Consider the following 25159-nt stretch of genomic DNA (forward strand, 5'->3'; position numbering starts at 1 on the left):
GCCATTAGGCTTTCCTTGATAGATCACTCGCAATCTGAGATTAGGAAAACTCATGCCAGTTGAATCTACGCTGGTTAAACGTGGTTTAATTTATTGAGGGGAGCGATAACGTGGAGGCTACTTTATGTTTGGCTGTTTCACCTGTAAAGACCATTTCCAAAGGCCCAAAAAAAGATTGTCCAATATAGTCTCCACTCAAACTGTCTGTTTCCTCTCTAGAGAAGAGAGACGTGGGAGCCGAGTGGCTGACCTTTGTCCTTCCTCATTTTAATTAACCATAGCTAATATCAGCTATTTTCGTGATGAGGGATCACATTAGTGTGCACAGTCACCTACTCACACACGTGCATGAAGACACACACATTATGTGCAAACACATTAGAGAGAACAGAAATTTACAGGGGCTGACATTAGGATTCAGACGCACGCACACGCACGCGCACGCACACACACACACACGCACACACACACACACACACACACACACACACACACACACACACACACACACGTGCGCACACACACAAATGACAATGATTAGTGGCTAACTAAATGTCAGGGGCCATAATGGCAAATCTGTTCCTTTAGATGCACTCATATTCTCGCTACACTTTCCCTGCAATATCAATAGCAGGCCGCATTGTTTTAATGCATTATTATTCCACTGAGACTCTTGATACAGTTATTTCAGCTGGGGACATTAACAGTGATTCACCACCCTCTCTCTTCTCACAGCACTCAAACATCTTAGCAGACTTACAGCTTTTGCAATAGTGTTGTCACAGTGTCAGTTTTTTTTTTATTTTACGTTTTTTTATTTTTTTTTATTTTAATACCCATTTAAGTCACATTACGCAACAACTGCAGTATGTCGTTCATCTAAAACTATGGAAAGCTCAAAAAGCTCAAAATCACCATATCTGATGAGTCACAACAGTGTTTTCTCTCGCATTGCCCCCCCCCTCCCCATCCTCCAACGGAACCCCCCGCCCCCGCTGAAGGAAACCACACATTCATAGACCTGTAGTTATGTCCAGTAACTACTATTCATGTACTTAGTACATGTGCACCTGCTTCATTTCAGCTCAGTGTGAGGGCTCGTGCATTTTTCTGTCACTCAGGGTGGCGCTGCTTCACGCGCTGTTTCTTCAATGCGGTGTTTGTGTTTAACGCCCCGTCTCGCTCAAAAGAGCCACGCCGTGGAGCAGAACGGCGGGTGGACAGAAATGAACGTTACTCGAGTTGATGACGACTACACTGGTCACGTGACTGTTAAAAAAAAAAAAAGTGCAATAAAAAGCCCGAAGCCAGCAACGACACCCTACTTGTGTCTAACGGAAGAAGCAAAGATGTTAACATTTGTGGCTCTGTTGCTGATAAAGCTAGCAGTCCAACCGAGAGCTGCACTCCTGACGAGCTCAGTAGGACAGACTTTGATCAGTGTTTGCTGTCAGACAAGAAATACTCCCGACTTCACAAAACTGACTTTGGTCACGATAAATCGTTGCGACCGAGGGGTGGGTGTGTGTGGGGGGGGGGGGGTGTTCCTCGAGGCTGTCTGCATCGGGGGAAACGCTGACATACTTGTACAAAAAAAACGGACATAATTGCTGCTGTGAGTTTAGTTTATATTTTAACTTGAATAAAGTCATTCGCAACCACTGCACATTTTCTGTCAAGATTAAAAGTCTGCATCCCTGATTCACTAAAATGGCTCCTCAGTTATACTTCCACCTTCAGTTGTTCATTTTTATAGCACTATTATAGTAAATCACTGAGCAGCATTCAATTTAATCTTAGGGTGAGTTAGAGCAACTATTGACAAAATGTCCGCCGATGTTTCAGTGTGGTGAACTTTACATGAAACTTTTTTAAGATACTTGACATCAAGTTGAAATGGAAAATTGTTTAACCATTATGTTCACAGAGAGCAATCTATTTTAAATTGAATAAAAAGCAAGGTAGAGCGAGGTTGCAATTACGCTTAAACTTTATAATATTGATGTCACTAATCCTCAAGAGGTATTCTCGGCAATAAATGGGGAGAAATGTCATTGAAGGTGTTCGTAGTGTGGATTAATTCAGAGCTGCCTTATGTGGGGGCGGGGAGGGGGTGGAGGTAGGTGACAGCACTGTATTTTTGACTCAGGTCATGATGGGATGAAATCCTTTTCAAATGCACCCAGTAATTAATGAGTGACAGAATCAAAGCATATTAAGTACAACGTGCCTCACTCTGTAATTATACTCTATCTCTGTCCTGACATTAAAGCGAAGCTGCGACCGGGAGGTTTAACCCTCCATTTCAAATCTTGCTGCGAAACACTCTTTCCACATTGACTCACTGCATGGGCGTGGGCGAGTTTTCACCATGGATCCGCTCTGATCCATATTAATGTCCAAAGCATTTTCATCACAGACAGGATTATTCCTCACATTTAAAAAAAAATGTTAACCCCAGGAAGCAATACATCATACCGAGGACAGTAAAATCTCATAAAATTCATATATCCTTAGATATACACTGCATCATATCTCTGCCTTTACGTCTTACAGTGTATGACTATGAACTTTGGTGGAAGATGCATGATAACAAGGTCTGTGTATTTATAATTTTTTTTTTTTTTTAAAAAGAAGCAGATTTGAACTACACGTCGGCAATATTTCTCTTAATGAAATTGTAAGCTCAGCACCTCGGCCTACAGATTTGGGTTTGTCGTAATGAAAGCTCGTGAACAGTGACTGGTGGTGACAAAAAGTAAGTCTCTTTCTCCTTCCTCGCCGTGACAAGATATTCTTAGACGAGAGGTGCTGTGCATATTTAATGCCTTATCACATCTACAATCTTAATTAACCGAGAGGGAGGAAAATAATGGAGGCTGTGGAGGAGGGTAGTCATGTGATGTATAGAATTGCGGGTTGGGCCCGATACCAGTCTCTCAGTCCTCCAAGTCCTACAAATGTAATAATGGTGGGGATAGACTGTAAATAGGTCAGTGTAGGCATTGGGGATATGAGGATATGCAGGTATAGTAAAGACAATGAAAACAGCTGGTTACACATGGAGCAGGAGTTGGTGATGGTCAGAACATTTTAGTCTTAGTAATCAGCGCACAGCCGCAAGGCAGAGCCTTGATCGGTTTAATCTTGTTAAGTCAAGTATTTAACTCCTCAGCGGTTACCTGTGGCAAATGTACCAAGAGGAAAACATGGACCCTTTCAGTAATGCAGCAGACCCCGATGGCCTGATGATCACTGCCTTTAGCTGAGATTATATGAGAGCCATGAGGGCGCTGATGAATCTGAAGTTAAGCGTTGTGACAAGCATAACTTCCCACAAATTATTGGTGTGAAGCTGTCAGGAACAGCAATCCTTGCATCCCCGTACAGAACATTAATATTCTCATACTGGAGGTTCCTCTGTATCTGATTGTGCACCATATTCAGTTTACTCTCATCTAGGGAATTAGTTTTATTTATTTATTTTAGGGAGTTATTTTTTGCCGTCAGCATATGGAGCTTCAGATTTCTTTCATATGCAACAAGAACGAAGAGTGGAAACATAATGCTTAGACTGTGCCCTGTATGTAGATGTAACACTAGTGTTTTGAATCCCACCATCTTCTCACTTATCAGGGGTCGCTGTTTAACGGCAATGAAGCTATGAAGGGAGAGGCACAGATGCAAGCGTCTAATTTGCTGAAGTGACATCAGGTCTCTGAGGGGGATAAATGTCACACTGAGATTATATGATTCTTAGAGATGACGGGGAAGTCACAGTCAGAGCCCGCCCCCTTGCCTCTAATGCAGCAGCATGCGATCTATGTGGTAAGAAGTGTGACAATAACACAAGATTTCTGTAGCTGTGAAGCTGCTGTAATGTTCAGGTAAGGAGAAATATTGTGGGATGTGACTGCAGAGAAAGAAAAAACATATCTTATTATTATATGTAGCTCTTACACCACACTGCTATTATTTCTTAATAGCATAAATAGTTTAAAGGTTTTTGCTGGTACAGCGAGGGAGGTCAAAATTAAAGAAACAACACATGAAAGGGGAGTTTAATAACAAAGTGGAACAATTACAAAAATAGCTTCACATATTCTGCAGTCACAATCCTTCAGTGGTTTAAAAAAAAAAAATCACCAAGTCATCACTGATAAGGAATTTATGAATTTTATGAATTCATGAAGCAAAGTGCTGAACAGATTTCCACATCAGCCAGTAGAAGGATAGCTTTCCTCTTTAAAAAATGGCCAGTTTCCAGCCACAGTTTCTGACTTGTAATTTAGCATTCAATGATTCTGTCCATGTCCTGCAGACTGGTAAAAATATTCTGTTGACAAGGCTGCAACGACATAGATATGCACTTCAGATAAGTATAATTGCTCGGTGGATCAGCTGGTCAAGGACCCCGTCATGCACCTGAAATGAGTTGCGACCATTTTTCCATACAAATACAGTAATCCCTTCTTGCTCTCATTTTCTGTGTTAGTTCTCGTGGTGCACGGTCTAGCAAAGCAAAAGTCCCAAAAAAATCCAATGCCATGAAATCCTTTTACGTCAACTGTAACATTCGTGTTGCAGTATTAATAAATGTTGTATGCTTGGACTGAAAAGCCGAGATTAAAGTGTCTGTTTTTTTTTTTTTTTTCTAAGCAAGTCTTCCCTTTCATTTCAGCAGATGAGAAGGGAAAAAAAAAAAAAAAGAAAAAAAAAAAAAAAGACCCAGGATGCTCCCAGAAGCCTCGGCAACATGACAGAGCTGCTCCCCTGCTACATCTCATCTGTAAAGAAATCCCTCTGTTCTCCATGAGTAGGGCTTAGGCATGTGTGCACAAGCGCCACACAGTGACAGGTAATGTTTCCCAACACACACAGTTTTGACAAAGCAAATAAACTAAAGCACAATGTGGTGTGAAGTTCCGGAGACGCCATAACGGCACACATATGGTGTCGTCTAACAATAAATACACAACCGGAGCGGCTGGCATTGTAACAAAGCAGAGTTTTAACTACCTCGAGTGCTCTGTCAGAGACGCGATCGTGGGCATTTATCAGCTGGAGTGACTCATCCATATTTTCACCATACGTCCTGCCTGCAGCTCACACTCTGATGCACAGCACCGTATCATCGACTGGTAACCCGTTTGCCCGATGACTCAACAGTAACACATTCAGATACCACGATCCTAACACCATCAGGCGTTGCTAATAGGTGTTAAGAGTAAAAGTAAGAAGTGCGAAGAGTATTTTCAACAGTTACTTCAAACTATTATATTATCTCATCACAATCTCATCCGAAAGAAGTCTTGACCACGTCTCTTCCCATTGTTGTCACGGTGTGATTGTTTTGTTTTCTTGTATCACTGTCTAACTTTTCTTCTGGCTAAAAGTCCTCATTGCAAATATTTTACAAAGCTGCGACTATTCTGTTCCGAGGTTCCCAGGCTTTATTTACCCACATTGTTGTTACTGTGGGATACAAATGACAGTCTCGGAGCACTGACAGACATCACTCACTGAAATCACCAACACGTTACATTGGTGAACAACAACAGTTTCTATTTTTGTAGATCAAACTGTTGCCAAATTTGAGCCGCTCTGTCGCATCCACCAGGAATTCCGGCCATTGCGAAACATATTATACAGCTGACAGCTGGCACATTAGCCACATTGATTGTGGCCATATGGCCAGTGGTGAGGCGCTGCCATGACCCGAAACACCCCTGGTAAGATTCCCATTGCAGAATGTTTTTTTAAGCCAACACCTACAAAAACATGATGGTCCTGTAGTGACCATTACTGCCTGCCAAGCAGCTGATGACGGATTTTATCACACGTACGATTAGAGACACGGTGCACTTGTAAAATGTGGCACAGTGTTTAACGTAAAGTAGCTCTGCTCGCTGTCACTGTTTATCAAATGAAACTCGGCCACTCCCCACTTCACTCACTTTCAAGACAGCATATCAGGACAGAGTTCCATTGATTTATACACTTGATCGATTTGGCCATTTGACAGTTAAAATACAAGGGGCTATATTCTATCGACACAACCAGACAGTCTCGAGTACAGGTGCATTTAAGGCGAGTCCCAAATCCACTTGTTTAGTTTAACTCCAAATAGTCTTGAGTGCAAAGTAAGGCACGTGGTTCAAAGGGGTTGTACTTTGTCTCTTAATCAATCATACGTGTGTTGCGTGTGGGTGTAACATCAAATAAACCAATCAGTGTTATCTCAAATTCCCTTTAAGAGCCAGGTGCAATTGCACCCTGACAGCTGATTTGCCAAGTAGCAGAAAAGAGCTCCTCTCTGTAGAGGAAACAGATCTGCTCCTGTGTAGATTGAGCATATTCTTGTCCGATAATAATCTTTCACATTCTAACCTTTTTATTTGGAATCTTTTGGATATTTGTGTGTCAACACGGGCTCAACAAATGCTATCAACCTTTGAAAACGTTCGCCTTGTTCAAAGCTGATGAGAAGGATGTTTAGAGTAATCTTTGATGTGTGGATTGTTGTTTGCTTGCTCTTCACATCTAACATCACCTCATCTAGCCATTGATGGTTGATCTTTGGATGGACAGTCTGCTCGGTGCTTTGCTCTCTAATGATTGCATTGCTGTGGCAGACCTATGATTTGCTCGCTTTACCTGCAGAGTTTGGACGGCACACTAAAGGTTTTGACAGCTCTAGTCATCTTAACACATTTCTCCTCTTTGTAATGTGGCTTCTAATCTCACAGGAACCTTATAGTAATGCGTTAAAAACAAGGGAAATAAGGCAATATGATAGTTGCATAATTATTAAATTTTTGTATTTATAAATTTTGAAACTTTGTAAATTATGACCTAATGAGAACACGTTAACATTGTTGTGCAATAGCAAATTAACTATTTATGGATCATTAAGCCCTGGTGGATGTGTGATCCACTTAATAAAGTCCGTACTGAGGCCAGTTTCAGTTAAACAGGCAGGTGTTATGAAGGTGAATTCATCCTTTACCAGGAGTAAACCATAGGAAGAGGAGGAGGAGGAGGATGAAAAAGGCAGCCTGCTTGAGAGAATCTTAACAAGACACTCGGCTTTTGATGGACACATTGGCAAGAGGCAGGAAATGCCCCCGTGACCTTTCAGCTACAGGATAGTCACTGGAACTGCAAAACCACCGTGGTGCTCTGGCTTGTTGACAAAAGCTGATAGAGCAGTGCTTTTAAATTTCAGGCTTAGAAGTATCAACATCAACAAACAAAGGGGGAGCCTTTAGATGCTCAGTGTGTTCATCAAGGATACTTTTAAATGACAGTTTTAATTGTGTGAGCCTCTGACAATAGGACAGGCTTGTTAACAAATGAGCAATTTTCAATGGGAGCAAGGTGAGTTCCATTCTTGACAGCCATGTGTCTACCAGTGTAAGAGAAAACCACACAAACAGCCACGACAATTTAAAAGGCAATTACGGCACATTCTGGCCCACAAAAGTGCCACCCAGCACCCACTCACTTGTATTAGTATAGCGCAAGAAGAATGTTGAAGTGACAGCAGGCACATCAGAAAAATCTTTACTCAGAAAATGTTTTGAAGCCATGGTGCTCTCTGCTCAGGTTGTGCTATTTGTTGATGTTTTCTTAGCACGTACGGACACCTGAGAAGGTAAATGAATGGTAAATGGTCTGTTTTGACTATTCTTCTCATCCCCAGGGAAATCTGCAACCTCACACGATAACCCTTTATCAAAACACCGTCCAGGCTCTTTGTAAATAGATGTTTCCTTGTGCTAATTTTAATTTTAATTTTATTTTTTTTACAAATGCTTGTATTTTTGTAGCACTGTGATGTGGATAAAGACAAAACAAATACTTTAAATTACAGTTTACACCATAAACTCACTCCATATGTTAAAACACAGATGCCAGCTGGAGATCTGTTTCCACTTGCACATTTCACATATCACTGTTCACACTTCTCAAAGGAGTGTGCTTGATCCTTACTTCTTCTATTCATACTATGTTGCTGGTGTGGCGATATGCATATTCCAACATTATGTTCTTAAGATATTAATGCTAACCTTAGTTTGGCTTGAAACAGAATAGGAATGATTTAATATGCACTTTCAGTTAATCTGATTCCTGCTTGGAGCTGGTGAAAAAGAGAGGAAAAAGTGTGTTTTCATTTGACAGCTTGTCAGTAAATCTTTACATCAGCCTATTAAGGGAAAAGAACATGGCAAGTGAAAGATGGATTTTCAGTGGAGCCATTTTCCTGTTCAGCTGCTCACGTAGAGTCTGAGGCACCAGCATAGAAGACTCAAAGTATTACTCCATCGAGTAACAATTAGGATGCTGTTGTCAACAGCCCACAACAGCCCACTTGATGCCCAAATGCATCTGCTGACCTTGTTATACGCTCAAGATGAAACGCCAATTGGACAGCCTCTCAAGAGCTCAATCGCAGTTTTCATGGCTGAAATTCAAAGCTTTAACAGCTGTTACCCAATGTATTGGTAATATGTAGCATCCTGTAATAGCTAGTACAGGATATACAGCTAAGAGTCCCAAAAATCTCTTTTGTTACCTGCTGTGACAAAACCCAGGGAGGCCTGATTAAGCTACAAAGTCTGCCTCCAGTCATGTAAACCAACAGGTTTCCAATTTGTATTGCATAGCCTACAGGCACAAAATGTACCCTACAATGTCAGTTTGCCTTCACCAAAAAATATGTCTCTGGCTTTTGCTCTTGGAAGCAACAAATAAGATGTTAGATCACAAGAGGACAGAAATGGTTCTGAGTGTGCAGCAGGTATCCTTCAAAACGTCGTATCCACACATCGAATAACACATCATGCTGCAGACAACTAGAATAAATCAGTGGCCACGAATGGAAAAGACATAAATGATTACAACTAAAATGTAACACACGCATAAAAAGAAAAGACAAACACATAGACAAAAGTCTGTACAGCACGTCCTATACGCACCTTTTACAATGAGGTTGAGGAGCTTTGGCCGCGGGTTGCGCTCACTCTGAATCGAGCACGTGTACTGGCCGTCGTCAGTTACATCCACTTTCTGTATCTGAAGGCTGTACTCATGTTTGTCTCCGACGCTGGACACTATGGACACACGTGGGTCCACAGACCACTTGTCGTTCCCTGCGAATATGATGCTGGAGCGGTTCAGCCAGGCTCCTTTAGAGATCCCATCCAACAGGTAGCACCTAAAAAGACAGCAGACGCTTCAGTTATAGATCGCTAAAGGAAACGCTTGTTGAGTGACTCGGTGACAACAGAATAAACATTTTTGTTGTTTTGAATATGAAATCATTATGTTGCCTGTCAAAATGATATTTCATCCATTAGAGCCTTTCGGAAATCGTTATCTCTCTTGCTAATTGATAATCTCTCCCTCTCTTGGAGGCAGTTTCAGCTGGGTACTTGTAAGTCGTCCCAAAACTGAGATTTAACTGACATACACAGCGAGACTTGAGAAAACCCGGACCACGGGAAGAATACAATTTCAGTGACAGACATGAATGTGTGATGTGTCAGAAAGTGAGTCATAAAATACAGAAGTGTCTGCAGCTGGATGATGTGACTCAACCTGCTATAGTTACTTTAAGACTTGATTTTAACTCGAGAGCCGCCCGAGCAGGGGGTAATGCTTGTACATAAGGAAGGCAGCTCTTTTGTCATTCTTTTCACTGACAAGGCAATAGTATGGGCTCGTGAACATTTTTTAGCCTTAAACAGCTCCCTGCATACAACCCCTGTAATTGCAATGTAAGAAACTACTTTAAAAGAAAATATGTCAAGAAGTTTGCCCTTAAAATTAGATATACATAAAGTCTGTTATAAGGTTGAGTATGCAGCGAGTCAATTCGTTCTTAATCAGTATAGTGAGGACAGAAATACGGCATAAACGAGAGGATAGTGCACATAATTTGTGTGGTGTTGCCAACTATCTGGTAAACAGAGTAGTAGTACTTAATGTCTTCAGTCTCGCCACAAATACACAACTGGTGGTCTGAACAGGCTGTAATATAGGAGCATAGTTTGATTCCATTGTGACCCACAGTATACCGACACAATATTACTTCTGAAAGTTCACGGAAAAGACTCAAAGGGTCAGTAAATTGGAGAACATAATGAGGCTGGGGTCAGAGGACGGTTATTTTTGCTCGTAATTCCACCCCTGTTTGGACTTCAGAAATCGCATCATATTCAGCGACAAACGCTGTAATAATGAGTCGGAAAAGAGTCAATCACGTTTGGCTCTTTAGTTGGTGTCAACATACCACGCAGACTGCCAGCACGCAGTCGTAAAGCCACCGAGGAAATCAGTTTGGCACTAACCACAAAGCTCTTTACCCCTCGTGCCAAGAAAGTGTCCGTCAGAAAAACGTTTGGAGGACAATGGTCCAGTCACGCAGACACCACCACCACCACTACCACCACCCCCCCCTCCCCACCACCACCACCCCTTAGAGGTATTGTGACAAATAAGTGGCAAACAATGGAGAATGGACGGTAATGAAAAAGCACCAGAGAGAAGTCCAGGTCCTATGGGGAGCCCACACAAACCTGTCAGTTAGTTAGCCCATTGACCACCTGAGCCGAGCTGTTCCTGGCCTCGGGCAAGATTTACTGAAGCAGCCTCGAGGCAAGTTTCACTCCTTTTCTTTTCTTTTGTCCACAAAACAGGAATGCACCTGGTCTTAAAGAAGAGCTGATTATTCAACATGCTTTCTGGATAATGGTAGATATGTGGGCATCAAGTGCAATTGTAGTTCTCAGGCTTGACCACGACCTATGTATAACTGTATTAAAATATCATATATAAAGCCAATTTTGAATGCATTTTCTGCTGTTGAGAGAAGTGTGGCGAGGCTTGCTACCTACTCCTGTGATCACAAGCGTTCGGTGACTAATGATTTAACACAATTTTGTGGGGCCGCTGAGAGTGCCTGTTCAAGAGCTGAATTCACAACGCACCTGTGTGGAGCCCACAGCCATGATGTGAACAACTTGTCAACAACTTGCTGGGCTTGTTTCATGATGTCCTTGTAAAACACAGTTACCATAAAAGAACATTTTCTCCAGTATAGTTGCTATTGATTTCTCTGTTTTCTCACCCAAAATTGTTTTTTTCAGAATCAAATATTCACTGCGTGTTAGCTTCAAAGGTGGCTGTCAAAAAAAGTCTCCTCTTTCAAAAGAGATCAGAAGCTGTGGTCAGCTTGAATACATGCTCAATACAAGGTACCTTAATAGTGACAGGTTAATATGGCTTGAAAAGTGATCAAAAGCTCTCAAATTACTCTGGCAGCATGGGCTTCTTCTGTGTAAACCGTTCGTAGTGAGGGCTATCATGTTCATCTGAGACAATTAATCGTCATACAAATAATTGTGATCATTAATTTAATTATATTTTTCTGTTAATTGTATGCCACTATTAGATCTTAATCCTAGTCATAGTTCAATCATGTACATACATCTTATGAAGGACAGCTATTTATTGGCTGCAATGTTTGGCTTTACAAATAAATCCATGATGTTAATGTTGTTAATGTGCTCATCAAATAATGTGCTCATCAAAATGCGGTCGGTTGAATATTAGAAGTTAGATCCACGAAGAGACAAAACCATGTCTTTAAATAAGCACCAGTCAAAACTCAAACGGTGGAAAACAACATGGAAATATGACATTTTGTTTTAGTTTTATCTACTTGAGATCATGATTCTAACAATTGAACAAAATGATGGCTGTCGGCTCAAATAATCACATTCAGGCGATAATGTCATGTTTGTGACAGGCCCACTATCAGTTTGTTTAAAACATGCCATATCACGGTTACATAAACTGCTGACCACGGTGGCTTTCCTGCTGCTGTTGAAGAAGAAGGCTAACATTCAACAGCCACATTTCAAAGATAGATCTGGTGTGAAGTATTGCTAACAAAGTCGCGGAGTCAGAAGAACGGCTGGAGGACACTTCACCCTGCCTGGATCTCGACATGGACTTTTGACATTTTCCTTGATGAGCCGGTCCTTGATGTCCTTTCACAGTTTATGCAGTTTGTTATCTCTCTCCTCTCAGAAACTGTCATTATCGCTCTGTCTTTTTAATCTCTCACTGAGGAGTCCTACAGATGTCTGTAGTCACACAGCTGCTCTCAAAGCAGTGTGTCACAACAGGCCATTTTTACATTAACACGCGTCTCGGGTGTTGTTGCTGTTTTCTGTGGCTGCTTCCTTTGTTGTTGCCGTCTTCAGCAGGAACTCATCACAAATCCTGCATGAGACATACTGGTGTAGCGGAGCTCAATCTGTAGCTGGACCAAACCTTTCATGCTGCCGGTTATATCAGTCAGTTTGATGAATTGTAGACTCAGTGCAGATCAATAATATAAAACCAATTCATATACACGACTAGAGGTGGGGATCACCAGAGGCCTCACAACGCCATATTATCTCAATACAATATTAATGATTTTCAACATTTTGCCACGCTAAATATTGTGATAAAATGTAGTGCGATTTATTACCTTTTTTCTTTTTTTATCTACAGATTATATCCCCCAATAAAAACATTGACATCTGTTTCATCTAATAAAAAATAGTTTCCAGTCTGTTGAGCTGACTACAGTCACTTTTACTGTAACAAAATGGGGATATGATGTGGATAGCCTGACCAACACTGCCATAAAAACATGTCATAAATGTTGCCGGCACCTGACAAGTGTATTTATTTATTTATATAATAAAAAAAATAGTTGGCATCCAGGCATTGACACAATATTGCCACGCAAAGTATCGCGGCACAATATCGTATCGTACCGAGAAATAGACAACTTCCAGCATTATGATAAAACTGTTGTGGTAATCGTTGGTTAATTGAGTTAAGCGGATAGAGAAGTGTGCAGTTCTGAGAGGAATACAATTTTTTTTTCTGAAATATGTTTCTTATCTTTTTGCTTTCTTTCCACTCTTGGACATTTTTGTCCAAAGTTATATGATAACAATTCAAACCAACATTGACATGTCCCATTAAGAGCAACATGCTATATCATGTGCCAAAAACCTTGGCACAGTCATGCCATCATGCCTGTCTTTTTTTGTTCTGCCATTTTCCCCGGTTTGCCCCCTCACTCAGTCATAGCTGCACACTACTGATAACACATAAAGTGGGCTTTGCTTTCATCAAGCCCCCTTTCTCTAGCAGCCCCCCCAGGATACAGACTGCCTATGGTTCATGCAAAGCGCAGGTAATTATTCCACAGACGGCAGAGTTTCCACTCTGAAGCTGCTTTGACACCTAAAACATGCGCTAATTGATACTTTTATTTTTTCGTGCTTTTGACGAGCGACTGCAGAGAAACCAGGCTCATTACAACCTTTTTTTTTTCTTTCTTTATATATTTTGGATTTTGGAACAGAGTTCAGTTCAAACCCCAGTGATTATGCACAATGTGGGGAAAAATGGAAAGTGATAAGCTGGTGTTTGAGCACCTCACATGAATGGAGGATGATGACAAACCATTAATTACAGTATGGCAGCTGGTGAGAGAAGCAGATTTTAATCCGTTTAGCCAAACTCGTTCAAGCTCTCTGATTGGATGCCATAATTAACACTGGGGCATCACTCTGACCCAGATTCTTATTTGTTTCATTAAATTGTTTTCGAGATTCTTCAACTGTAAATATTCTTCCCGGCACCAATCCCACAGATCTCTTCTTCTTGCAAACATATTTCAGTGTTTCACAATCGAGTAGTTCAGATTCAGCAGTTTTTTTCTCTCTACATTTGGCAGAAGAAAGGAACATATTTCTGGATGGATCTCTCCGTCTTCTCCGATTTGCTGTTACGTAACAGTTACATAATACTTTAATAAAAAAAAAAAAACACAGGATGTTTACATTCTAAGCCATGCAGAGACTATTCAAGCTCACACATCTTTTTCTTTTTCTAAACACTGTTTCTTACTTATATTAGAAGGGAACCAACAGAACATCACTGTTACAGATCTACTTATTGTATCCCAAGAAATACAGTAGATCAGATGAAGTCTTATTATTTTTTCATCATATTTAATTTTGTCACAAGTGAAATGTTAAATAAGGGCCATTTTGGAGGGTGGATTTATTTTAATTTTAGTTGAGAGTGAAGAAGAGGTTTCCAGGGTAATTTGCACATATAGACAAGAGAATAGCTTGTCTGACACATTTAACACGTGAGCATTCAAAACACTCCCTAAGCACTAACCATGCCTGAATAAAACAGGTATGTTGAGTACAATGAAAGTGTGTATGAGGAAAACTCAGCACCAGATGTTTTATTTCACACAGAGGGATGCTGTGATGAGTGCACCTGCACTGTATGCTCTATAACCTTTAGAGCGACTCACTGCCCTCAACAGAGCTCAACTGTCCAATGAATCATCAAATGAGAAAATGCATTTCACTCTGACGGACTGGCTGTTAAAGCACCAGTGAAAGGAGACTCGGAGTGATGTGTGAAAATCTCAGATCTTTTCCTCTGTGAAGTCAGCGCAACACTTTTTTTTTTTTTCTTTTAGAGCTGCGTTTGGTTTATTAGTGAAAAAAAAACAGCAAATAGGGTGATGATGGAAATAAGGCACGGTGTTACATGTTCAAAATGTAAAACTGTATTTAGGGATACAACTAACAAATCCATTAGTTGTGCCAGTTGCTTTCCTGATAAATTGATGAACCATTTGTTTTATAAAATGGCAGAAAATCTGCAAAAATGGCCATCTTAATTTTCTAAAGTCAAAATTATTCAGATTGCATTAGGATCTGGCAGCAAACTTTTTTTTTTTAATTTCTGATTGAAATATGACTTGCACACTTAAAAGTGTTTCCGCACTTGTAAGATTTGCCGAGGTTTGAATCGAGAACTTTAAAGCTCAACACAGAAACCAGCCACGAAAAAAAATATAGGAAACAGATTCACTTGCTTGTTCAAACGTAATCTTACAAGGTTGGTGGAGCCAAGCAAACGGCGCAGGCCAAGTAATGAGGCACGGTGCAAAAACAGGCAGGATACCAAACAAAGGAATGCTAAAATGTACTGGCATAAAGTGGCGGGTCTGTGTGACAGTCTGGCAGGGTGTAACTGGTGGACTTGTTGTTTCCTGTATATACTGAGGGACTCATGAGCAGAGTGGGAGCAGGTGAGCAGAGGGGCGGGGAAGATCAAGTAATACAGCAGGCGGGAAATCAGAGCAGGTGGGAGTGGCCAGGCTGGAAAGACATAAAAAAGAAAAGAAAAAAGAAAGCATTAAAGCACACCAAAGAATGTGAATTTGAAAATCTAGAGCAGCGAAAACTGATATCAATTTGTTATTGCTCACATAAATGAAGCTTATTCAGTTGGTTTGGGTGGAGCTCAGCTATGTGAATAAATGTTACTGAACGTGAGTCACGGACACTTTCCTTATGTCCAAATAGCCCTCAGAAGAAGAAAAAGGTTGGAGACCCCTGATCTAGAGACTGACTGTATTATATAAGGTGATTCTGCGCTATCTCACTGAACTGTGTATTATCAGTATGTGGAGATTCTTAATGATACGACGAGTTTTACATCTCAGCATGAATGTAATAGTTTGCCTTCAAGTATTTACAACGCAGTAAAAACACATTTCTGTGGTTTGTCGTACATCCAATGTCTTTGTGACAAAACCATTGCGCATGCTGTGTAACAGCGTGATGTAATTCCGTCAACACATCATCATCTTAAAAATTATAACAATATTATGGTAAATGCTACAATATGGCACACCCCTCTCACAAACAGAATTTTGACTGCACTTTAAATGTATAAAGTGGATGTTTAACTCTACCTCTTGAGCATAGGTATGGGTTTGTGTCTGGTTGTTGGTTGGGTATTTTAGAGGTGGGGTGTTGAGTTGATGGAGAGGATGAGGGAGAATGAGGACATACAGTAGTGCTGTGCAACTAAGGTACAGAGCACCCGGCTCTTAATCCCTAAAATAATCCTGTCGTCTGTGGCCGATGGGACACATCTGAAGCCTTCCATCTTTAATCCAAACCCAAAGCTGAAACCAACATCTAACATCACAGACCTAGAGAGCAGTATAAAAACAGTCTCGGAGCCATTACAAAATTCCAAAATCTCACCAAAAGCGAGGAGACTTTGAAGTGCATCTATTCTGAAGTTTGTTTTTCATTGCAGTGTAATTTTTGTCTGAAATCACACTGAGATGCAGCCTCTGAGTGCGGCTCAGACTCCCGACTCTATATACAGTAAAATCAATGTCCCCACTCTGTTGTTACCACAGCAGTTACTACAAGAAGCCCTTTACAGCATCACATTCTTCCCTCTGGCTTCAGGCCCTGTTCAGATGCACCTGCCCGTCTCTCTAACAGTGAACACAAAGTGACCTGTGCTTGAATGGCTTTGGGTGAATGGTTTTGTCTTGTTTCACATGTTTGGAAGCAACATCAGAACCAAAGGCATCCACGGTGTGCAACTAGAAATTTCTGGTGTGTGAACAATAGGGAAAGGCTGGAGCTTTTCTTTTCAGTTGTTTCCACTCTGAACATGTGGAAGATTTCACAAGCTGTTTATGTCAATGTGAGCACAAGTCAACAATACTCTTTCCGCTACAACTAATTCATGTACAGAAAATCGTTCGAAGCTCTACACGAGTAATCCCTGGATTAATTCACATTATTGATTCTTTTTTTCAAGCATTGACATTGACTGAATGAATTCAACTTGGAGTGAATAAAAAATGAACGGAGCTTACAAGTTAGCGATTGTATAAAAGTTGAGAGCCGGACGACTGGGAGGATAAAGAGTAGCCTTTAGCAGAGGCAAAATGCGTGAGCATTTTCCACCCTCGACAGTTCCTCTTTATAAATATGTGAATGTGCTCTGTGTCATACATTCACATCAAAACTGAGTCCACTGCACCCACAGACACTGTTAAATGTCACATTCAAAGCCCAGCTAGATAAAGCATGATCAAACATTTCACCCGTCTGCTGCACCATTATCTGTTCAACAAACAGTAAACTGTCTGGGAATCTAGTTCCTACGACAAATTCTTCAGTGATTCAATACCGCTGTCAGATAGCACTTATGTGAACACACTATTGGACCACAAAGTCAGGAGCATTGAATCACAACACTACCTAAATGCATGTTAATATGTTGTTACTTACTAAACGGCATTCAACCTTTAAAAAAAAAAAAAAAAAGATCCAAACAAACTACCGGAGCTGCAGATTTACTGGCAAACAGTTCTCATTTGAACTTCTAGTCACAATGACTCACAGCGAACACTTAAGAGATCAATGAGTCTGTTTCTTTCGTGAAACTGAAACGTGCTGCGGGCTTAAGACACACTTTAAATCACTTCAGCTATTTTAGTGTGCTCCGAGCATCCTGTGTTGCAAAGCAGGCAGTTTGACTTCTTGAACAAAGCATACCTCGCTGTACCAAGAATTTTTTTTGTATTCCAGGAAGGCAAATTAATATGTTTGAAGAGCTATGTGACCAGCAGTATCTCTGCTCCCGGGTGAGAGGGAGCTAAGCGAAGTGATCCACCGTGTATTCCGTTTCCATGCAGATGAGGGAGTATCAGTGGCCTTCAACATTGTTTCCTCAGATCATCCTGCTTTCATTAATACTATTTTAGTTTTCCATTTTGTGAGTGAATAGCTTACTGACATGTTCAGTATCAATGTGGCTTTGCCAAATACAAAAATTAACATTCCCTCATTACGTTAATAGAAAAAGTAATTCAGATGCAATTACGTTTCCTTCAAAACGTATTCTCTGCTGCAAATTAAAATGTAAGTTCCAATGCGACGGGTGGACAGACATATTTGTTCCAGCCTAACTCCAACTTTAACTGTGAAATGCAAAGGAGAGCTGTTCTAGAAAACAAGGTGTTACCCAGCAATTACCAGGACTTTAACCTTGTGTTTTACTTTCAACATAGCTCCCGGTGGAAAGCTCTGTGGGTATTTCAGCCATGTAGCACTAACACGAGACACCCGTACAATAGCTTACTAAAAAGCACACTGTTGTGTCCATTTGGGTCCCTGTCAGGTGGCCGTGGTTACTCGTGGTTGCAGAGACCACCAACAATGCATGTTCCAAATCAAATTACCCTGTCCTTCAAAAGCGTTGGCTGGACCCGGCACACTGCCACCTTCCTGTGGTTCCAGCATGACAAGGGACCCACAATTTAGCAATTTCTGACAAAGTCATAATCAATGGATCACAGTCAGGCCTTCGTTAAAACTTACTCCAACTGCTGTCCACTATAAAGAGAGGCATTCACAGCTGCATATTTATAAAGTTTCTTATTAATGCATCAATTGTGAGCTCGTCATGACTGACTGGAATTTGACATTCACCATGAATAAGAGTCTGTGTCGCCCCTATGAAAAGACTGGAAGGAGGGATTATATGCAATAGCCGGAAGCAAGAGGGGAATACAAATATGAACCATAACTCCATTTCTGCTGTGCATTAAAGACCCAGAGATCAAACTGAGGGAAGCAGTGGGTGGCTGACAAACCACAGACACACACAGTGGAGTTCAGGGTGCTGTATTAGTGACTGGATCATGGGAGCCTTTTAATTATGCCTCGTTTCATTTCAAATATGCCATTATACGCAGACAGACAACAGTGCACCAGATGACTTATTATGGGTTTTTTTTTCTCCTCCATGAGTGAGGCCATTAATTGTTTATTATTGGTTATTCTGCAGAATATGTTCTTTGATTTATCAACGATTTATTTGATATGAAAGAGCAAAGACATTTTTATCCTGGAACCAAAGCCAACAATATTCAGTTTAATATCTCGTAAGATAAAGAAATCAGCAAGTTGTCACAACTGAGGAGGACCTCGAAAAGTAATTTAAACGATTAGACAGTTATCCAAAATAATTGCTCAGCTCTACATTCATTAATGCACAAGACAGCATAGCACTAGCCATCACAGGAATTTTAACTATACTCAATTTGTTAAATTTACACGACAATATGGGAAAGTGGTTTTACCCACAGACCGCAAGGCTGATAAGAAGGAAATTAAATCTTATTGAGAGAGAATTATGACTTACAATATAATTATGTCAGCATATGTTTCCACCAACGCAGGACAGTAAATGATAAATCTTCCAGACAAAGCCAACAGAAGAACAGGAACCAAAGTGAAACAAGAGATGCCATTACCAAGTATAGTGAGAAACTATGTGTCACTACAAGCATCAGGCTAAACTCAATAATCCTTTTCCACTTTTTTTTTTATTTATTTTTTTTTTTTAAATAAATTTTACAGTGAAACACAAACCATTAGTGAGGCAGTTGCATCAGAAAGGACCCCCCCCCCCCCCCCTCCACCACCACCACCACCTTTTTGACAATATTTTTGGGAGATTTAAAACTTTGAAACTCTTGAGAGGGTTGCTGTTTTCCTGCGTCTTAGTGGCTCTGGTGACATTTCCAAGGATGCAACGCATTTTTTAGCATCTGCTTTCCCAAATCTAGCCACCCGCTCTGAGGTAGCCTGTTTGCTCTGCGTACTTCTGTTGCCATGTCTGGGCTGGCAGGGACTACCCTGAACAGCTCAGCGAGGACATCTGCATCCCGCAGCCATCTGTGCCCAGGTCCTCCTACCCCCCCCCCCTCCCATCCCCCGGCCGCTCTCCTTCCTGTCTTCGCTCTCTAGTACATTTACTATTTCAAACACACGCATTACCCGCACATGTATAGTACATGCACACAATCCACAATGACGGGGAAAAAGAGGCACGTGGTTGATAAACGACAGCTGCACTTCATAGCACAAAAGGTTTTTTTGGCTGTGGATTTAAGCATGCAAAGTTTTATTGGGGGTAACAATAAGATGTGCACTAGATGGATGGTAAACATGGCGACTTCAAAGTAAAAGCCGTATGAATATTTAATAGGAAAAAAAAAAAAGTTGAGATTAATGTCACAGTAAATTCCTTCCTAAATGGACTGATCCTGATTCTGGCCCGCTCCTCTACCTTGTTTGTTTGTGCTTTGAAGTGTGTGTGTGTGTGTGTGTGTGTGTGTGTGTGTGTGTGTGTGTGTGTGTGTGTGTGTGTGTGTGTGTAAGGTGATTCCTTTCATCCGTAAGTGCTTAGTTGGGTATTCTGCTGCTGAACAGTTTACCCACACCACTCACCGCCCAAGTGACAGGTCATGCTTGGCAGTGCGCCAGGGAGAGCAGGGGAAGTAGAGTCAGAGGGATAGGTCAAGGCTGGATGTGGGGTAAAGCCACTCACCGCCTGTTTTGCCCGGGACCGCTCGGCTTTACAGATGACTTTACAGTGCTCAATTACAGAGCGTAAACTCCAAGTTATATCAGAGAAACCCCAAACAAGCGTGTTTGTGGAATGTCTAGACTGTGTTGAGGACTCTTGAGATGAGGAGGAACACTGTTTGTTGTGTTTTCAATTGTCACTGCAAATGACTTCTTTAAAGGAGAGCTGAATATTTTTGGTAACAATTATTGTTACCTGGAAACTTTAAAATAACCTTACATCTCATGGGCATAGTTCCAGCAGTTTTATACGACTCGTGTTTATTTGAATCATTGCCATGCGGTCGTACTTTTTCCACAACATGATGGGAGGAAATGAGAGCATTGCCATACTGTCAGGCCGTTTGGATTGTGTTTGTACTGGCTGCTTTTCCTGGCTTTACCCGTGATTCATAGCCGAAGGCGGTTTTTTTTGCCGTCGGTTTGGGCTGTCGGTGTCTTTCAGTGTACATGTTCTGACTGTCACGGTTGTCGTAAAAACTTCAAGCAGAAATGACAGGAAGACACAGAGTATGGAGGACAGTTCTGTTAGACTGCATCATAATTACTTTGTGTTTTTTGAAGGTGTTGATGGCGTAAAATTGCCGACTTACAACAGCAAAAAGGCATATAATGACTTGCACAGTAAGAAAATAGGCATAACGTACTGTTAAGAAACTCAATGACTTCATATCTCTGCAGGCAGCAGTGGAGCCCCACAGAGTGTCAACCAAGCTAAACATATTACGTGGGTAATGCTGAGGGACAGTGGAGACAGCCGGGCTGCTCGTCTTGCCAGGGAAGGAAACGTCGTCATTAAACAGCAATTCTGTGGAAGGTATGGATTTATTATTATATATTGGAACAATAAATTATATTTACACATAGAGTAATTGTGCCAACATTGTGGAAAAGCAGATATGCTTATGTTTAATATTATTGTCAATAGCAAGAGGGGAAATTAGGAAGTTAATCGTGTCATTATGGAAGGTGTTCAGTGGAAAGACTGAGCTTTCATGTACAGATGAGCAGTACAAGGAGTCACATTAACTTCAAGCACAACAAGGCAGAACGGTACAACGTGAACTGTTGGGGATGTCGTAGCTCAATCAGTCCCAAACACACCACGTCATCTGTCACATTAAGATTCATACACAGTATAAAAAATAAAAAATAAAAAAAAACATCAAAACATTCAAACACTATTGTGCTCAAGAACACCTTACTGGGTAAGTGTCACAATGCCTCACCACCAGCAAAACAACTTTGCAGTGATTAAAAAGATGTTTCAGCCACACCAGACTCCCAGTTTTGATCTCAGCTGTGACACATGCAAAACATTTTACCAGACATATGTCTACATTTGGGATGCACAAGCAGCTCAACTAGAATTTGTAACAAGAGAGAAAAGTGCCTCTGATTTTTGAAACAGTTGTAGAAAAAGCAGACATGATCCAAGCTCTGCAAAAATGCTTCCCATCCATGTAGCCGCAAGAAGGGAAGAATGTCTGCGGGAACACATACGTATATCTGCATTTTAATGGCAAAAATGCAGCTAACGATGGTTAGAAAAGAAGTCAGTTTGTAATAAAGTAAAAAACAGGGCATGAACATAACTCAAAGTGTACAAGAACCCAGCAGTCACCCACTGACCAGCTTATTCAAATAATGCATGTAATGTGGATATGAAATAATGAGCTGCAGAGGTAGAAAATGTTCGCTGGAGATCTTGCATGCGGGTTGAATAATGTGTTTCACAGGTCTTCCAGTAAGTCAGCCACACGTCTGATCTCTTGACTCCTGATAAACAGGTTTTCTTTACAGAGCGCTTTGATGAATATGGACGTGGACGGTTGAAGCTAAATGAAAGCTACGTTAAGATAATGAGCAAGGTTTAGTGCACATCTGCATATGTGGCACCGGCATAAATGTGTGCCATGCAAGAAAATCAGAATGACAAGTCTGATAGCTTTGAGCTGTGTAAATCAACCTGTGTTCAGTGTCTTACAAAAACACGCCGTCACGGTTGATTATCTTTTGTTCTTAAAATGAAATGAATTGCAAAATGTTTGCTTGAGTATATTTACTGCAAATACAAAGTACAAAACGTTCGCCTTCCACTTATGTCACATTGTAAAAAGCTTGTGACATTGAAGAGAGCTAAAAGTTATCTATCTTTGACAAAATTGTTCCGAGTCAAAAGGAGTTGTTAGGGGATTAAACAAATACACACAAACATGAAAAAAGTACAGGGATGTTATAGTTTTATGAAATGACGTCACTCACGTTTATATAATGTCAATTCATAAGTGCTCACATTCTGTACAACAGAACAAACATGTAAAGAATGTGTAATATAAAACTAGTTTGAATAATGAAAAAGATCCTTCCTTGTATATGACAAGCAGCATATGTTTTGTCTATTTCAGGAGCCATATTACTGAAACTTTAAAATGTCTAATTGTCCTTTTAACATGAATTGATTCATGTGAAACTCTTCTAGTCCATGTCATCTGTTCCTCAGTCAGTGTTTTTTTTTGTGTGGTTTTTTTTGTGTTTTTTTTTTTTTTTTTATTAAAAAAGGGCATTAAGGATTTAACCTTTCTCTGAAACAGTAAATCTTTTCTCAATCTGCGCTGACCTCAGCTCCAGCCATTAAGCAATCTAATGTTGCCGAGTCTATGTTAGGAATGTATCACCGCATCGTCCCCCATATGCCACGGAGATGAACATGATTAGTAACGTGATTACTGCTAATATGTCTATATTTAGTATTTTTCAAGATATATTGGTCTTTGCAGGAGAGTTTTACTGCACTCTGCAATACATGTTGCGTTGGGGAAACCTCTTCTTAGGTTGCATCACCGTTGGGTATGATTAATCTGTCCTATGCTGGAGTACGACTGCCCCAACTCCCAACTCCCCAGCTGGCCAGTGTTCACATTACATTAATGTTCTGTACACGTTAATGTAATCATCCACGCAACACTTGTGTAGAGAGTAATCGCTGGATACACAGCCAAATCCGGTTAATACAGTTCCTACAGCTGACTTCATACCGGAGCACTGCTTCATGTTACTGCAGCTTTTGTTTTGGGCGCTCAGACAAGTGGGACACGCGACACAATCGGCTGTCTTCAAACCTCATTTGTTATGCAAAGGAAGTGGATGCAAGTCCTGAGATCTGCCTGCATGCACCGATTTCTCAGGAGAGAGGCAGCGCAGAGAACTTAACAGACAGTAGAGTCGTGTTGACGTTACATCCTCAACAGCAAAACACTTCACATCATATCCTCGTATATGTTGGCTGTAAATTACAAATTGTTCTATTTGTGCTTTTTTTTTTATTTATTTTTTATAGTTATTTATAATTATCACATATCTAGTGACGTTCACTGTTTCAGTGCACTGATGTGAGTGTGAACAGTAGGTGTCAAAAGTGTTTGGTAACCTCATTTTAAGGCGTTATGGTATTGGTAAAAAAAAAAAGTATCAACTAGGTGACGCTAACTGCCCTTGTTGTGTTGTAAAATAGGGATAGGTGTGATATTTATTCAAATCTAACACCCTCCCCCCCCCAATTATCACACGCATGCGCACACAGAGAAAGGCCAAGTCACACCGTAACCTCGGGCTTAACAAATGCCATCAAACTTTGGAAACGCTCGCCTTGGACAAAGCACAATGGGCCTCATTCACTAACATGTGCGTAGAAATGCTCTTACTGAGCACACAAAGGGAGTGCGCTCGCAAAATAACCCCGCCATTCATGACCCGATTTTGTTTTCACAACCTTGTTGATGTTAGTGGATCAGAATCGTTCTACAACACAGTCCGTGCTCTCCAATCAGGCGTACTGCCACGGCCCCGTTTCTCCATACTAGGACACCTGTTTGTCTGAAGCTGCGTCATGACGAGAAGTTGACCGAGATGGCAACAAAAATGTAAAATAAAAATTCCACAAACAGCGGAAATTTAAACAATAGTGTCTGAGGTGGGAACCCATTAAAAAGGCACACGTCTCAAAGAGGAGTTCCTCTGTACGACACAGCTGACCTCTGTACTGTCTCCAACATAGGGCTGATATTACATCCCACTTTGTATGAAAAAAAAGATAATAATTTCAACGTATTTATGGGCCTACACTACTGAGGTATTAGCCAATATCACAGGGATGTATGCTGAATGGTTAGCCCCAACAATGACCAATATATGAGCTTGAAGGTAGTGAAATTACCTTAAGGAAATAGCCCAGGGTCTTAAGGTTCAAGATGTGGTTCGATAGCAAAGAAACGTATCACAGACCAAAAGAAAAATCTGATGGACAGGATGAGACACTGGCAGCAAGTATTAGGATTATATTAACAGCCAACATAAGCGGAATACGTCCTAGAAATGACGGTGAAAGTGATGATATCCAGTCAGAGTAGCCACAAGTAATTTATTTCAGAATTAATGTGGTATTCGCAATTATCTGTGAACATGTGAATACATGTGAATATTTTAATAAAGACAATAACTGATGAGGGTTAAAGGGCGTCAACTTAATGGTTAGCCTATTTAATACATTTGGTCAACGCATTAGTAAATTAACGGTTTTCAATATTGTCGTTTATTAAATCCTTTTTTTAAGGAATGCAGTTTGTTTTAATATGCTGAAAGGTTTATATTTTCTAAGACAGCCAGGCAGTCATCGGTTGTTCGTACACTTGATCTCAAGTCATCCTAAATTTGTTCGCAGAGTACGAACAAATTCAGGAAAGTAAATATTGATGAGACCCAGATTTGTGCGTCAAATGTTTGTACGCACGGTTTAAGCA

General features: G+C 40.7%; 1 protein-coding gene across 2 annotated transcripts in view; it reads right to left on the minus strand.

The window, feature by feature from the left end:
• negr1 (neuronal growth regulator 1) overlaps positions 1-25159 on the minus strand; it is a 144173-nt gene that overhangs the window by 91189 nt on the left and 27825 nt on the right. For both annotated transcript variants that reach the window (XM_069153478.1, XM_069153479.1), the window contains exon 2: positions 8982-9220. In XM_069153478.1, the coding sequence (XP_069009579.1) occupies positions 8982-9220 (239 nt within the window). The remainder of the gene's footprint in view (positions 1-8981; positions 9221-25159) is intronic.

The sequence above is a fragment of the Embiotoca jacksoni genome, unplaced genomic scaffold (genome assembly GCF_022577435.1).
Source record: "Embiotoca jacksoni isolate LCO1_2020_lvr unplaced genomic scaffold, fEmbJac1.0.p SCAF_19, whole genome shotgun sequence".
Taxonomy (NCBI): domain Eukaryota; kingdom Metazoa; phylum Chordata; class Actinopteri; family Embiotocidae; genus Embiotoca; species Embiotoca jacksoni.